The sequence below is a fragment of the Lutjanus erythropterus genome, chromosome 9 (genome assembly GCF_056507025.1).
Source record: "Lutjanus erythropterus isolate fLutEry1 chromosome 9, fLutEry1.hap2, whole genome shotgun sequence".
Lineage (NCBI taxonomy): Eukaryota > Metazoa > Chordata > Actinopteri > Lutjaniformes > Lutjanidae > Lutjanus > Lutjanus erythropterus.
This window is the reverse complement of record NC_139325.1, coordinates 8,544,721-8,561,540: the sequence shown is the minus strand read 5'-3', so window position 1 is coordinate 8,561,540 and position 16,820 is coordinate 8,544,721. Positions and strand designations below refer to the sequence as shown.

Sequence of the window (16,820 nt, the reverse complement as noted above, 5' to 3'; positions counted from 1 at the left end):
ATAGCAGTGGCCTTCAGCCTTTCTTAACAGTTTGTTTCTTCAAATTTCGGACATCTACCAGAAATTTGTTTGAATCGCACTGCCTAGTGCGCATAATACCCTCCAGGTCTCACCCTTTCCTTCCCATGGCCAGCAATCGATCTGGCAGAATTTTATGTTCCACTTGTTCCTGTCTTTGTACTACCAGGTAGTGTCTCTGACGGAGTACCACCGTCGGATCGATGCGCTAAACAGCGAAGATCTGCGCTCGCTCTGCAAACGACTCCAGGTGCCTTGACCAGCCCTGTCTGCCCCCCTCTCTCTGCTCTGCCCAGCCCTGCTGCTGTCCGCACCCGAATGGTCTCACATAGGCTCTATACCGCAGGCTGTAGCTGCTGATGTCGCTTACTAACTTCAAAAACACGTTCCTCTTGATTTACATAAGACTTGTTGGTTTAGTAGGTTTCATGAGCGTTTTGGGCTCACAAATGCTATTCAAAACTTGTTTTAAGAGATAAATTGGGAATAACTTCTCAAGCATTTGACTGAAAATATTTTTTATCAACTCATTACAGAGAGCTTGTTTGGAGGGATGAGGTTTTCACGTGATAGCAGCCTTATCTCCATGTGTCAGGCTTCCCTTCTCAGACTTGTTGTCATGATGTTTTAGTGCTTCAGCGTACTAGATCAGTAAGGTAGTTATTGCTAGCTGTTTGTGCTGGTTGTAGACAAATATGTAGATTTTATATAGGCCACACAGGAATTAGTGTTGTGTAGGAAATTCCCCTTTTAAAAATAAAATAGTCTTTGATGCTCAGATGAGCTGAATGTAAAGAATGTGGCCTGCGTGAGGACTGAGCAAGAGTATCGAGGGATAAAGAGACGGTGTGTTTGCGAGAGGCTGGAAGTAAGACTCCCCTGTCAGGGTGAATGATGTTTTCTGAGGACAATGCAGGTAGGCCCTATTTGAATGAGAACTGAAACATGAGAGCGTCCCAGCCACCAGTGGTGAAGCGCTCCACAATCAGCCTCTGTTATCGAGAAAGATAAATAACCCAAACAGTCCATTGGTCGGAGAAAATGTCAAACAGTGGAGTGCAAATTATTCATTGGGTTGATTTCCTATTCACTTTGCATTCTCCTCTCCCAGACAGTGTCTCTGCCCAGCTCTCTCCTAGTCCTGCCAAACCAATCCTAGTCATCTGGCATCGGAGAGTGGCAGGAAAGATATTCAGCTGTCATCATCAAATTGTTGGATGATCAGTGTGTTGCTAGCAAACGCTGCGTTTATAATTTTGGCAGGAAAAGTGTTGGATTTAAAATGGAGGCTTTTGTTGCTCAGGTTAGGCTATGGTTTAAGACTAGTTTAACCTACCTTCATCCTAGAGCTGTTTAGTTAAACCTTTTCTGCTGTGCTTTTATGTAGCCTCACAACTTAAAGCTCTTGAATAAGTAGCTTGATACGAATTGTAGATTGTTGACAGTAGCTGTAATTGAACCCACCCAGTATCAGTGCATTATGGAAGTTATACTGCTCCTTGTCTTTATGTGTGTGCATATCTGACATGTATTTGTACTTGTAGATCACCACCAAGGAAGAGGTGAACTCCAAGCATGGTGCATCCATCAAGACAGAGCTGGAGCCTGAAACATTCAAACCCAACCTCAGAGAAGCCAGTGATCTCCTGGAGGCCGACCAGATAGAGAAGGTACAGAAACTTGCTCTAATGCAATATGCTACATACAGTATATGTATCTTAATGTTAGTCAAACTTTAAATAATAAGGGTAGTGTTGTTCTTAAGGTCGACAAATCTCATGAAGAGACTAAGACCGACATTGACTTAATTCTACTAACAAGTGTGTATTGAAGCCTGATATGTTATTCTTCCATGCCATAGAGCTCCATTGTTGTCCAAAAACCATTAAAAACACATAAATGAGCCTTGCTTTTACACAGGGGGACATTAGGCCTGAGCATTACCTATTTTTTCATACCTTTATACGTTCCAAACATTTTACCGATATACAGTACTACTACGGTATACAGTTTATGGTGTTACTGTGTTTTAAAAGCCTTGTGTATTTGAGGTTGTGTGTCACCTCAGAGTGGCCATAAAGCAGGAAGCTGCTGGCAAAGTTCTGTTTTAGACATCAGGGACATAAAATTAAAACAAGCTGTTACTGTTGGCCATTTATTATTTCTTATTTAACCTGCACAGTTAAGCAAACCCAAGATGCTTGGTAGCATTGGTGGCAGTCGTGTTTCTTTTCGCCCACCGCTGTTAGTGCTTTTCTTTTGATCATGTTGTCGTCATTTGTGTTATTTTTTTCTTGGCTTAGCTTTCACAGTATAGATAGCTGGCTAACTTTTGTTTCAAACTTCAGAGGCTGAATGCAACTAAGTTATGAACGTGTTGTTGAGAGAAAGACCCTTTTAAACCTGGCATGGAATGTACCTTGTGTCAGATGTTTGCCCAGCAGGGGCGTAAGAGTTAATCTGTTTTGTAGGATGTTGAGCTGCTAAGGACAGTATGAGCTAATTCGGACCTCTTGTGGCACATCCTGTGCACTACAGGGCATCACCTCATACCGTATCTTTGTATCAATTAAATAGAAAGAAGATCAGAGATAAGTGATGTGGCCCTAAAATAATGTCATGACATTTTATGGGATTTTGTGAAAACCTTATCCTTGATGATCTGACAAAACACTGAAAAATACTTTTCTTTTAAAATTCACAATAGTTGTTGAGCTCTCCTTGAGTGCCTCCACTTGAGGTGGTGACATTAGTTGTTTGTCATGCCCCTTTTTGCTGTTATAGTCTTCTAGCACCTCTTACATCTTACCACATCTTATTGTACATTTGATCTTTTATAATGAAACCACTTCCACACTACTGAAGTTGTTTCCCTCTTTGAAAACAACTCCTCCACTGTGGAGCCACTAGAAATGTTACTTTTGCGTTCAGCCACATTTAACCATTGTCACAAAATTTTCTTTCTAGTTAAAAAATTATTGTGAGCGATGATATGGTACATCCCTATAAAAGAGCATCTCTGTGGTTTATTAGGTATTAAAAGTCATACCTTTCTGTGCCAAGATTTCTAATACCCTGATTTACTGTAATTCCTTGATACTGCTCAGGCCTAAGTGACATGTTCATTTATTTCACATAATTTGGGCACTGTTGTATTTTGATTCAGTCCAACTTACACCATTTTTCTGCCTTGCATATTCTCTGGTGCATTAATCGGCTTCTGAAAATAGCTCCAGCAACCCTTTATTAAAATGCTGTGTGCCTTTTTAAATGAATTACATTGTGTTAGTGCTGGACTATATGGACAAAATCATATATCACAATATTTTTGTATCGGACACCTCGATATCAATATTCAGACACTATTTTAGGGAAGACTGTTGGTGCTTTCACAAAATATTAACAAACTGAGATTATTGATAGTAATCAGTAATGTAGATAATAAGAATCAGACATTAAATGCATAAAATAAAATCTGTTAAGTTCAAGGAATGACAAAATTCTGCAGCTTGCTACAACTTACAAGAAACTGTGCCAGCTACCACTCCTTCTCCACATCATCAAGAGCGTATTTTATTAAAAATCAAACTTGTGAACACTAGACCATTGAGGTGCTCTCATGTTGTTGTGTCTTGTCATTGTTGTGTTTATTAAGTGTAAGAGCTGCTGCTGCTCATCATCAACATTATGTTGTCACGCTATTTGTTGTACTGTCACACTAGCTGTTGATTTGTTGATTGTTGTCTTGCCATTGTTGATTCTGTCTGTCTGTCTCTGTCGTCTATGTAGTGCAGGCTTTGTTTGTATCTGCATATTTTTCACTGCTTTTATCGTTGATTGTATGTTTCAGCGCTTTCATTCCTGACGTCTGTGCTTTCAAGCATTGACTGCCCGGGGACTGCAGATGAAAATTAGCCTTTCTGGCCCACTGGCATATTTTCAGATATGTTATTAATATGCACTGTCCCTGTCAAATCAAATAATAAACTAAACTAAACAAAACATCACTTTGCTGTAATGCAGCCTTTAAAACCAGGAAAAGACATCACTTATGTCATATCGCGATATCTAAAATCAAAGACAGTATCTTATCACAGTATCAATATAATATCAATATATTGCCCAGCAATACATACATTGTGTTATTATAAATGAAGCATCCATATGTTTTTTGGCTTGTAGGCTGGCCACAGAAGAGACAGTATTGCACTAATTCATTACTGGTTTTGGTCTTTTCATAGCATTTGTCTGTAATAAGAAGAATCTTTTTTTTTTAAGTTTACTAGCCTTATCTATGAAATGGTTATGTTCCATCTCAAATGTAGTGTGTGTGTCATGTGGTTGGCTTGAATGCTAACATGCAAAAACTGAGGACATGCTGGTTATTTCACTCACAAATTTGGTGCATGTGAAACAAATCAAGTCATCCAGTCCTGGGGCTGCCTTTCAGGATCGTTTCCTCAACAGTTTACTTCAGGAGTAGTCAAAATGTATTCACTGCTGTCTGAGAAATCATTCAGGTGGAAGCATAATATTTATTATATGTATAAAGGTAACTTGATGATTCATTATTTCAGAGACAGGAAGCTATAAGCTGTGGCCAGTGGGTTGTTCAGTGGCAAAGTGAGAGATGACAACTTGTGCTGTTTGTGTGATCAAGGATTACAACAGAGAACATGTGAAGAAACTATTGATTTATTTTTTTGCTGAATCATTTAAAGGAGAAATATTTCTCTTTTTTTTGTATTAAATCATAAACTGACCATTATATATCATCAGAGATGGAGGAAAGAAACATGTAGAGCTGCAACGATTATTAAATTTGATTACTGAATAAATTGAGAAATGTTTCCCTAATCAGTTTGAGTAATCTTTTAAGAAAAATAACATGACATTTTGACATGACATTTGACATTTTATAGACCAAATAACTAATTGATTGATCAAGAAAAAATCTACCTTGAATTACCAGCTTCTCCGACAACATTGCTAAGCCAGCACGCTGTCCTTTGAAATGTCTATCCTGGGCTACAGCGGCTGTTTTTTTCCCTGTCTCATGTTAATTAGAGTTCAAATTAAAGCCAAATGTTCGCCAAATGAGTTAGTGTCTCTTTATGAGTCATGAAAAAAATATCAATCGCCTTAAAGAAGGAGTAGATGTTTTGTTTACGTTAAATTGAGCAAAACATTAATGGAGTCTGGCAGGCAGTGAGACAGGCTGTCACTGAACTCAGAGCAGTGGGCTTTTGTGACCCATCGTTGCTTCTCATTGTCAAAAACGTAACCTAATGTTGCGCTCTTCTTGTGCTCCTGTTCAAACTGCCTGAGCTTCAAGTCTGGAGAAGAGAAGGCAGGAGGAAACAACCCGCTTCAACCATAGATTATGAATTAAGTAGGGATTCAACCTAGTTAATATACTGTTTATGGCTCCAATACACTATTTTGACTGTAGTATTTGAATAGTAGGGACTTGTATATTTCTCGTTTAATGACTTCTAACATCAGAGACAATTTGTACTGTTTGTATGATTAAGGATTGCAGCAGAGAAATCGTAAAGATCTAGATTATTTCTTTAAAGACAAGACCTGCATGAAGTCTCAGAAATAATCACAGTGAAAGGCAGAAGCTGACATTTCTGAGTCATTAACCTTGTATGTTGTGTATGTTGTTTGAGGTGTGGCGTGTGCCTGGCAGGCACTGCAGGTTAATACACCAACAGACACACATGCACTGCTCCAAATGAGTCCCAGTTGGCACATTGACCAATAGATTGCCAATATGCGGCTTCCTTTAATCACCCTGAGGATGGAGCTTGGGCCCAGCTCACAGCAGAGCAGAGGTGGGCCAAGCCGGGGCTCATCTGCTTGTGGCTTCGTTTCCAGCCTGCTGATTACGTGACTGCTTCAGCAACTCCACCGCTGGAGGATGTGCTGAGAAGACCAAAAGGGCTGATGAATTATTGGAGAGTGAACAGAAGGTATAATAGCCTTTTGTTCCATACAGAAGAGATGGCGCAGCATACTGTAAAAAGTTGCCATGTTTAAGTCTGTGTCTGTTTTATCTGTCCATTAACGTGAAGCGTGTAGTGCACTGCCTTCCTCGGCTCCCCTGTGCACCACAGCCACTGTTAATCCTTGAGTCTGTCAGCAGCAGGGCAGCAGGCTCTCTCAGGGAGTGCTGGACCTCTCCTTCTCTTGAGACGCCTCTGTGTTTGGAGCCCTGTTACTCTTCTTTAAACACCAGGCGGTGTTAAAAGGTCACCGCAGATGTAATTGAGCATTGGTAGCAATGACCTTTCAGTGTTTCATTTCCTTTCTCTTCTCTTCCTCCTCCATCTTTCCTTTTTCTATATTATTCCCACACACACACACACACACACACAGCTTGCCAGGAATCTCCCACCACGGACCATTGGGTACCCGTGGACGCTGGCTTTTGGCACATCAAAGCATGGCATGAGCATTAAGACGCTGTACAGAGCCATGCAGGGCCAGGACACCCCAGTGCTCATGGTGATTAAGGACAGCGACGGCCAGGTAAGCTGTTAATTCAGCACAGCGGTAGTGTAGTGCAATATGTTGGAACTCTGTTATAGCACTAATCTTTTTCTAATAGTTCTCTTTTCAATGCCAGACTTGTATCCTCAGTGTACAATACTCAGTTGTTCTTCGTCTTTGTGTCTTTGTTTCTAGGTGTTTGGTGCGTTGGCATCTGAGCCCTTTAAAGTCAGCGATGGCTTTTATGGCACAGGGGAGACCTTCCTCTTCACCTTCAATCCAGAGTTTGAGGTACACCACCTTCCTCACTTGCTCACTCACAAAAACTTTTTTAAAAATTAAAACTGACTTTCAAAGTTAGACATTTGAATGTGCAGTTAATCGTATGAAGACTGAGATGCTTGTTTACAGTAATCCAAAATAAAAACCATAATGACTAGAGCATTCATTCTTTTTGGAGAAGATAGCGTAGGCTGTCGTCTTTTGTGTCATCACGTGGTATGCTCATACTGACTTTATTATGTTGCATTATGTGCGGTGCTAAACATGGTAACAACATGCAGTAGTGCAGTGAAGTAGCACCAGAGTTGTAGAAAAGCAGGTTGAGTCAGTGTGTCTGCACCATTTCCACACAGGTGGAGTCTGCACACCATTTAAACAGTGTCTCAGCTGATGCATATGTCAGATGCCCTTCCCTCATTTCAAGCGGTGAAAGTGTCATATATGGTCTATGCTGACAATTATTTACCAACTGGGAAAGTTTCCATGGATTTTGCATTTCAGACTAATGTTGTTTGTTTTGTCAGCTGACAGTTAAGTGGTTTCTGCTGCTAGCTGACAGATTACACTCTATTTAAACATTTTTTCCAACCTTCCCGTGTTACATGTTAAGTGCTGTACCAGCGCACTAAAATCACGCGGACCAAGTAGATTTGAGCATAGCTTAGTTTAGCTTTTTATCTTAGGTTGTACAGGATATGAAGCACTTTAAGATAATCTAGGCAATGACATCACACACAAAAATACCAGTTTACACACTATTTCTATTTTCTATTGCAGATGCAAACACCTTTGCACTCTGCTAATAAAAATGTATTGTTGAAATAGCACATGGAGTATTAAATACTTTGTTCTTGTTTCTACATTTAGAAATCTTATGTTTTGCATGTTTATTTAGTCAAATTTGCTGATCACATGTCTGATTTTCATTTTGTTTTTTTGCTTTTCTTATGACACGGTTTCAGTACTTTGAACGATTATCACGGTATATTGACTTGCATAACCTTATGAAGTTAAAGGTCAATGTTATTGTGGCACATATAATAATACAGAGTACAATTAAGCAGTCAGATTCAGCCTCTGCATTTAACCCACCCTAGAATTATGAGCAGTGGGCAGCCTCTGTGCAGCGCCTGGAGACCAGCTCCAGATCTAAGCCAGCACCTTGGTCAGGGGTGCTGACTGGAGAATTGACCCAACATACACAAAAAAACCACTGTGCCACCCTTTTAGCTTAGGTTGTACTGAAGCATCAAGCCAAGAACTGGCTTCACAATAAGCAAAAATACCAGTGTAGGCACTAGTGGACCATTTCTGTTGCAGAGTTCAGTATATTTGCTGGCTGACCTTCTTTTGAAGCTGTACCGATCCATATTTTTATATGAAGAATGGATCAAATGTCTGTATAATGGGAAAGGCATCAGTTGTAGAAACACAACCACAACCCAACTCTCCAGTTCTCCTCAGCTCTACTGGAGTTTTTAGCAGGTTTTCGCTCATTGTTTTGCTTTTATCGGCCCACAACTTCACTCTTGTAGTTCATTCTCATCACTCTCAACAACCTTGTTTCCTGCAGCAGCTGTTTTCAGTGAAAATGCTTTGATAAACAGACTGCAAACTACCTCTTCAGCACCAAGTGGCAAACATGTAGTAAGCAACTAGCTGTTGAACGTAGTGGAGCATTTAGCAGCTAAAGAGCCAGATGTTTCCCTCAGGTGTTTCAGACAAAAACAAGTGAACAGGAGAATATCGGACTTGAATTCCTCAGGTGTACATAAACATAACTTGAAACGAATGCTAATGTTGCTCCGTATCTGCTGGATGTTTGTATAATTCACTATATTAGCTTTGTAATGTGATAATATGTCAGTATTGCATATCCAGCTTGTTTTGCTGCGCACAAGTAGCAAAAGAAATAGTTATTAATACTTAATTAAAAGATTGTTTTCTTCACATCAGAGACTAGAGGCAGCATCTGAACTCAAACACACATTTCCACACAAACTCAATGCTGCTCTGTGGGACCGAAAACAAATTTGAAGAAGACTGCTGTGTATACTTACTGCAAACTCTACATAGCTGTATAATGTACTTAACATAACAGGAACATAAAATAGAATAATGAGACACGAGTGTACTGTGATACACCATATAATTCATAATGTGAATATTCTTGCTAGTCACATGCTGTTCTCTGCATGTGACGTTCACACATGCTGTGATAAATACTGTCTATACATCCTTATACATGATGCAAATGCAATTCAAGCGGGGTTTTATTTCTTTGAAAAATTCTCTAACGTCTCACAGCTCAGTGGCATTTAGTGTTTCATGACTCACATTCTTGGTTATGCTCTCTTGTTGAGAGTATTTTCACTTGATGGATTCAACCGAGGGACGTGAATGGGCTGAAAGCAACACACTGACTGTGACAGTTTTTTCATTTTTACTTAAAGCACAAGAATCATTTAAAAATTGCTACACTTACATAACAATTCTACATATAATGGCTTTAATGACAACAAAATGTCTATCAAATGACTGATTGATGTGACTCGTGCATCAGAGGATATTTAGTGAACTAGTGATGAGATGTTTCCATCAGTTCTGTCTAATAGCTGTAACTGAATTATCAGACATTAACTCTGGATCCTCCCACTAAGGTCAACACGTGTGCGCTCTGTTCTCATCAGGATAAAGACTGCTGGACAAAGAATATTAGATTATGTCAACAATGGATATGTCATGCAATATCTTCTAATATACACTGTGTTGTGTCTGCGACAGGTGTACAAATGGACAGGTGACAACATGTTCTTCATCAAAGGAGATATGGACTCCTTAGCTTTTGGTGGAGGAAGGTGAGCCCAAGCAGCTTTTTACACAGTTCTAGCTTCTAAACATTTAGTTTAATTAGACTATGATGATGTGATATAGCTTAAAATGAAATGAAAATGTTATTGATGAGGCAAGTAAGTGATGTTGATCCCCTAAAACTGTGTTTGGTTCTCATGAAATACACTTGTGCCTAGTTGCATTGAAACCACTTAGGCTAAGGGTTCCCTTAAATTTTCATATTTATATTTTCATATATATTTCCCTTAGGCAGAATAGTCAGATAAAACCACCACGAGGATTTCCTTAAGATGTTGTAAGAGAAAACCTTTTGTTTGCCCTCAGTTACTTAAGTTTTCCCTTATATGTTCCCTAAGTGAAGAGGGACATCAGACAATAGCTCAGCTTATGGTGATTTAAGAAGCAGAGGAGATACCAAGACACATTTTTTGGTACAAGGAAACCCCACTAGTCATTGTGGGCAATGCACAACTTGTAGAAGAGAATAGATTTGACGTTAGCACTCACGACTTTGTAGCTAGGTAACATTAAAATAACTGCATTTCCGATTTTGTCAGTTACTTTTTGCCACATCATCTGTTTGTTTATTTGTTATGGTTGGGTTAAAGATATAATCTGCAGCATTTTCCTTAAAAAACAATGTATAGACTCATATTGCACTATCCTTTTCGATCATCGCTTATGACCCACTAGAAGTGTGTGGTGGTGGCTGCATCTGCATAGACTCTGCCCTTTGCCTGTGTGTCTTAATTTTTTTTTTCTTATTATTTCCCTGTCCTCAGGACATTTGAACAACCCAAAACATTGGTATTTGACATCCAGATGCATTTAAAAACAGCTCAGACAAATCCTACTGACTGCCTTTGAATTTACTTTGGATTCCACATTCTTTGATGAAAACAATATTCTCGTCTTCTATCCAGTTTGCCTTTCTTTTTCTTTTTGTATTCTCTTTGTTGTCTATTTTGGAGAAGCTAGCTAACAACTGACAGTACTGCTGTCTATGACAGTGAAGCATAACCATGAAGTGCACATGTGCTGTATTATGACAGTAACTGCCATGAGAGCCTTAATGTAAACACTGAGCCAAAGAGACAACTTAACTGGTTCTATGCAACACTCCTGAATGATCCCCTTAGCTTAAGGAAATATTCTACTTAAGAGACGAATTTAAGTTCAAAGCTGAAGGTGGTTTATGCAACCGGGCACTGGAGATAACATTTGTGGCCCCCATGCTTAAAGGAGAAATTTGTAATGTAATTTGTAATTTGTATTGTAATAAATCATAAAATGACCATTATATGCCATCAGAGATTAAGGAATGTTCTCCTGTGTTCTCCTTTGAAATTTCTAGTCTTGCTTCTCTAATACTGTTTCTTCTCTTTCCTCTAGTGGTGAGTTTGGCCTGTGGCTGGACGGAGACCTCTACCACGGCAGGAGTCACTCCTGTAAAACATTTGGGAACCCCATGCTCTCAAAAAAGGAGGATTTCTATGTGCAGGACATAGAGATCTGGGCTTTCGAGTAACAAAACAGTGCACCACAGGGAAAAAAACAAGTCCTGCAAAGGGCAAAAACGGAGGAGTCCTCCTCCTTTAGAACAATGGCAACGTCCCAAACCTAACTGCACATCACCAGGGCTCCCCAGGCCGGAAGCCAGCTATCGGATGCTTGTTGTGCGTTACTACTGCAGTTATTACGGAGCTTTTTTTCTTTGTGAAAAATTACCTTTGTGTGTATCTTGTTACAGCCTTGTGCAGCGTCTTTGCAGAGTAGGGGGAGTGTGTGTAAAGCAGTGAAAACAGGTGGTGAAGATGAGGTCGTATCAGGGGGATGAGGAGAGGGGACTATCAAGGCTCTCGGAAAAGGAAAAAGACCATCGGAGCTCCTCTCAGCTGAGAGGCGGTGAAGATGATGGCGGCTGAGGTTTGGGACTGCTGCGAGAGAGAAGAGGGAAAGAACTGCCCTACTGGTCCAAGATTATGTATCTGAACTTTACGGAAACCTCGAGGAGGCACCCTCTCAGACCCCCTAGAACTCTGTTCATTCGGTAGGATGTTAAACTCACTGTGCTGTCAGCCTTGACGGAGAGAGACCCAGTTGTAGAGGGGAAATAAACAAGACAAAAAGCTGAACACATTCCATTACTCTCGGTGATGGTGGATTGTCAAAATAAAAGTTGTGATTTGTGGTTTAAAAAAAGGCCAAAACTCATCAGCAGCAGGAGACGATGACACTTAACTCAGAGAGGAGAGGATATTCGCTAGGGGGGGAGGGAGGGGGTGTTAGTCTTTTTACAGTACAGGTTGTCTTCTGAGGCTAAAACTATAGAGTATTGTGTATTGTAGTCCTCCTGTTGTTCACTGTCATAGCACACCATCTGAAAGCACATAGCTATAATCAGATCACCCATCGTCGTAATGTTCTGTTCAGTGGGTGTACGTGTGAGTCCAGCTAACACCGGCTCCCCCTCGTGGGGACGCTGGCTGTACTGTTTGTAGACAGTAAACGTGTTGCAATAGATTTGTGGAATATGCAAATAACTGTCCTGTGACCTCAAATACCCGCAGGTCGCGGCACTTTTGCCGCCGCCTGTCACTCTTTCAAGAGAGAAACTTGTAAAGCTTTTACGTCTTGATACACAATTGCTTTTCTGGGTATCATTTGAAAAGCCTGAGACGTGGTTAACTGTTTTACATGCATATATGACAATTATATATTGGTATATATGATTATATATGGAGTTATATGATCATATATATTTTGCTGTTAAGTGTGACAGTGATCTATTTGTGCTGATATTTCAGCTGTTACAATATAATGTATATTACCCTGTAAATTAATGTTAAAATAGTAGATTTGTTCCTATCATATATATATATATATAAATACATAAGGATATATAAATATATATATATATATATATATAAAAGTGTGGATTGGTGGGTTGCTTCTAGCACTTTAATCTGGTGTAAAAGCGTCATGGCCAGGTTCTTATATTCTCTTAGCAGTAGCTGTACAGTACTTTTTTTGTTTAGATCATTAAGATGTTAACTGTTAGTAGAAAGCTTGCTGCTACCAATATCAATAAGGGTATGCCCTAATTCTCTGTGTGTCTAAAAAGGAGGATTACTCTGAGGTAGGAAGGGGGGGTTGAATGTGGCTAAAAACGCGACAGCAGGGCTCGGGTTCTCTCCTCATGTGGCTGTCAGGTGAGTCTCGGTAGGTCCAGGTAGGTATCACAGGCAAGACTGACCTCTGACAGGCAGATGACGGTAGGCGAAGGGAAGTGTGTACAGTACGTAACCCCTCCCCCCCCCCAGGAGCTTTCTTCCCCCCTTTCTGGTCTTCCACACCAGTATTTGTGTCCTTGTGGAGCGTCACAAAGAATAATAATGGATAATTCTTTCAATTATTTCACCAGAATACAATGTATCAGTGATGTATAAATAACAATAAAGCTGAATTAATTGTTGTAACCTGGGATATGGCTGAATTTGTGATGTTTCTTGTTCTGTTCCCTATAGATTTATTTATTTCTTTTATTTTTTTATTTAAAACCTCTCACATGATGATAAACTGATGGACAGTGGCCTAATAGAATTGGTATGTAATCAGTGGTTTACGGTACAAGGACTTGTGTTGCATACTTATGGGACACTTCACACCAAAATCAAAAGTACATATTCTCCCTCTGGCCTGTGGTGCTATTTTTTCTTCTGCTTTTCTTTTTCTTTTTTGGTGTGAGTTGCCAACTTTTGGTATTATCAGCCATAAAAATGTCTGAGTTCTAGGCAGTATAATAGGACTAAATTGCACCCAACTTAATGTGCTCGGAGTACAAAAGAGTTTTGAAAAACTCAACAGCAGTGTCTCTTTCCAGAAATCATGACCTCAATATAATAGCTTTTTTTTTTCTACTAGAAAGAAAGTAGCACCTACATCAAATGGCTCACAAGGTCTGTGGATTATCTTTAGTATTTAGAAAGAGATGTTACTGTTTTTCAAATGTAATTTCTTGGTGCTTTGAGCTCCACAATCTTTAGTGTGCAGGGCAGCTGGATTCACAAGATCATGTGATAATCCATCTCACCAGGCTTCAATTTATGCATCCGCACCAAAAGTGGTGCAGATGATAAGCATCCTAGGAGGGACTACTGGCAGCTCCAGCGAGAAGCATCCGTGGAAGCAACTCGTCTTGATCAAACCAATGCAGCTCCTGAAGAGTTTAGCGTAGATACTGTGATAGCATCAGAACTGGAGAATATTTCTTCACTGAAAGACGAGTAAAGAACAGCTCTGAAGGCTTCTTTTTTTTGATAGAAAAGATGTTCTCAATCTTCTCACAACTTGGCAAGAGTTTGATCTGACTGTTGTGATAGACAGATGGTTCATCCAATCACCTGTCAAGTTTTTTTTTTTTTTGGAAAGTGCGTGCTCTTTTCCAAACAGTTTCTAATGATGACTTCCCAGATGGTTGTGTGTCAGGTTACCACAATCTGAGTGCCAGCAAATTCCCTTATATTTGAGAGAAGTCCGAACAATATCTCCAAACCTTGGCAACGCACACTGAAACAGTTTAAATGAATAAATAGCACTACAGGTAAGAGGAAAAATCTGTATTTTTGATTCTGGAGTGAACTGTAACTTTAAAGATTCCCTTCAGACATGCATTTGAGCCAAAAAATAAAGAATTTTTAACAGGTATACTTTCCACATTAAGTCCACTCTCAGTATATGTGCTGCACTGGCAGCTTCAAGTTTCTACATCACACTTATATAAGCTGTAAATTGGTCCAGGATTGACTTCTAAACTAGCTGTGATGTCACAAATCATGCTAATAATCCCACCCCTAAAAATCCAGTTTTCACTGAAGACAGAAGGTTTCCACTTTCAGCAGATGAATGTGAAAACATCCTTCTAGTGTTGAACTCGGCACATATATCATTCCATTCAGTGAAACTCAAGCATCCAGGAACAACAAGAAAAAACACTTCTGAGTGGCAGGTGACTGTAATTTGTACATCCTGGTATGTGGAATCTGGAGTGTGACATTTCGGCTAAGGGAAAATTCGCCACTTTTCATGTGCATGTCCAGTCAGTGTTGATGGTAAATGCAGTTGAAGCAATTAAGTTTCAATGCTGCTATACTGACTGAGAAAGTTCTGCTGCAAAATCTGTTGTTTTTCCTGCACCAATGATGTCGCAGTGATGTTGTTGGTGTTAAAGAGGAGCTTCAGCTTGGATTTCTTCTCCGCCTCGGGGTAGCCACGGGGCGTGCCAGGTGAGTATTTCTGTCACATAACATTACATGCTGGCCAACAAAGTAATATCTACGGCAATATGTGTGTGAACGTCAGGAGAACTCAGCTTTCCTGAGGAATAGCACTCAGTGAGGAATTTATTACTTCATTTGAGTACATTTACCATCAACACTGACATCCAAATGAAAGTGAAATTTTCCCTTTAAATTGAAATAAACTGATATATTTTGAAAAAGCCATTAGAAATTGTTTAATCACATGTTGCATCATAAAACTTACATAAAGACATTGATACATTTTCCAGTCAATAATTGAACTGTTCAGAATTGGCAGGGGTCTGTCCAATCAAACTCCTGCTGAAGATCTGTAGGTTGGATTTCATTTAATTAAGTAATACAATGCGTACATGTCTTAAATTATTTAACTGAGCAGCTGTCTTTGAATTAAACATACAATTATGAAATCCAGACTGGCAGCGTCTAAACAAGAAACTAATTAATTGTCAGATACAACCTGAAAGGATAATATATTCTTCATGCTTTTATGATTCTTAATATTTTCTTAATGATTTGGCAATGTTGTGGCAGTTATTACAATAAAGCAACTATGATCGGCATATAAGAAGTAAAATTTAAAATGTCATTTTGCATTTCAGTTTTAAAGTTCTGTTATTTATAACTACATCTTACTGTCACAGCGGAAAATGATAAAAGGGTCAGAGTCACATTAAAATGTGCTAAATTTATTGTTATAACAAGATATTTTAATGTTATTACAACATACAAAGTTATGTTGCTTGTTTGAATATAGTAAATATGTTTCTTTTTATAACATGATCATTTATTTTATAACACATAAAATGTTTTATGTTATAACATGATTAAATTATTTTGTAATAATATAACATATATGTAGAAAATCTATTAACATTTGAACCCAGCTAAGTTATCACGTTATAACTGTTTATGTCATAACAATAAGTTATCAGGTTAGAGCAAAAAGATCATAAGAGGATAGATAATATATTGTTTTAACAAATAGCGTGTTAAGTTTGTGTATGGTAATAATGTGAAAATATCTTGATATAATGGGAAAAACAGCCATAATGTCATACTAATACTGTAATTACACATCATAAAGTCTCTCATACTTCCAGTTTCTCCGGCTCCAGTAGAGAATGATGGTCTCAGTCATCACAGTGGAGCTCGACTACTTTGTGTCTGACCAAGCTTTGAAGTTTAGAGTCATGAGTCAGACAGCCAAAGGCCTGTATCTTTGTTGAAAACAGGATTCCACATCTCTGAACGGTCTCCAATCACATAACGGAAAAACATGAACGCAGCCTGTCTGTCACATGACCTCCATGGTCACTGGAAGTCTTTGTGTGACTGAGAAAGCAGATGTGTTGCTGCAGCTACAGCACTGAAATGATTTAAAGGGCGATTCTAAATGATAAGAATAAGAAATGAGGCCTCTGCGATGTGTAATAACACCTGATGTCACAGGCAGTATATTTTGTTTTTAATTATTTTACCCAGCAAGTTATTTTATATCCTTAAATTAGTATTAAACACAGGAACTAATTGCTGGCCAACTGCTACTTTTATTATATTACAGTTGAAAAAGTAGAACGTCTTCAGCAGCAGTGTTCCTGCTGTGCTTTATTAACACTAACCCAGATATAATGAGCTGCAGCAGAAGTCTTAATGCCAAACTAATTCTGAAAACTCAGCTGCAATCTCAGCAGTTCATCGTGTTCCAGTATATTTCTCCTGACTTTCGACATTAAACAGGGTTGGGAAGGTTACTTTAAAAATCTATTCTTATACAGTTACTAATTGCCTAATAGTATAAGAACATTTAAAGTAATGTAAGTTGATAACTTCCTGTTACTTTTGGATTAC

At 39.0% G+C, this 16,820-nt stretch overlaps 1 protein-coding gene across 4 annotated transcripts in view; it reads left to right on the top strand.

Annotated features, from left to right (window-relative positions):
* Positions 1–13,130, top strand: part of oxr1a (oxidation resistance 1a) — a 248,196-nt gene extending 235,066 nt beyond the window's left edge. For 3 of the 4 annotated variants that reach the window (XM_084726037.1, XM_084726038.1, XM_084726040.1), the window contains 6 exons: positions 188–268; positions 1,563–1,688; positions 6,403–6,555; positions 6,712–6,807; positions 9,583–9,656; positions 11,044–13,130. In XM_084726037.1, the coding sequence (XP_084582163.1) occupies positions 188–268; positions 1,563–1,688; positions 6,403–6,555; positions 6,712–6,807; positions 9,583–9,656; positions 11,044–11,179 (666 nt within the window). In that variant the 3' untranslated portion in view covers positions 11,180–13,130. The remainder of the gene's footprint in view (positions 1–187; positions 269–1,562; positions 1,689–6,402; positions 6,556–6,711; positions 6,808–9,582; positions 9,657–11,043) is intronic. The other variant, XM_084726039.1, reaches the window with a different exon arrangement.
* Positions 13,131–16,820: the final 3,690 nt, after the last annotated feature.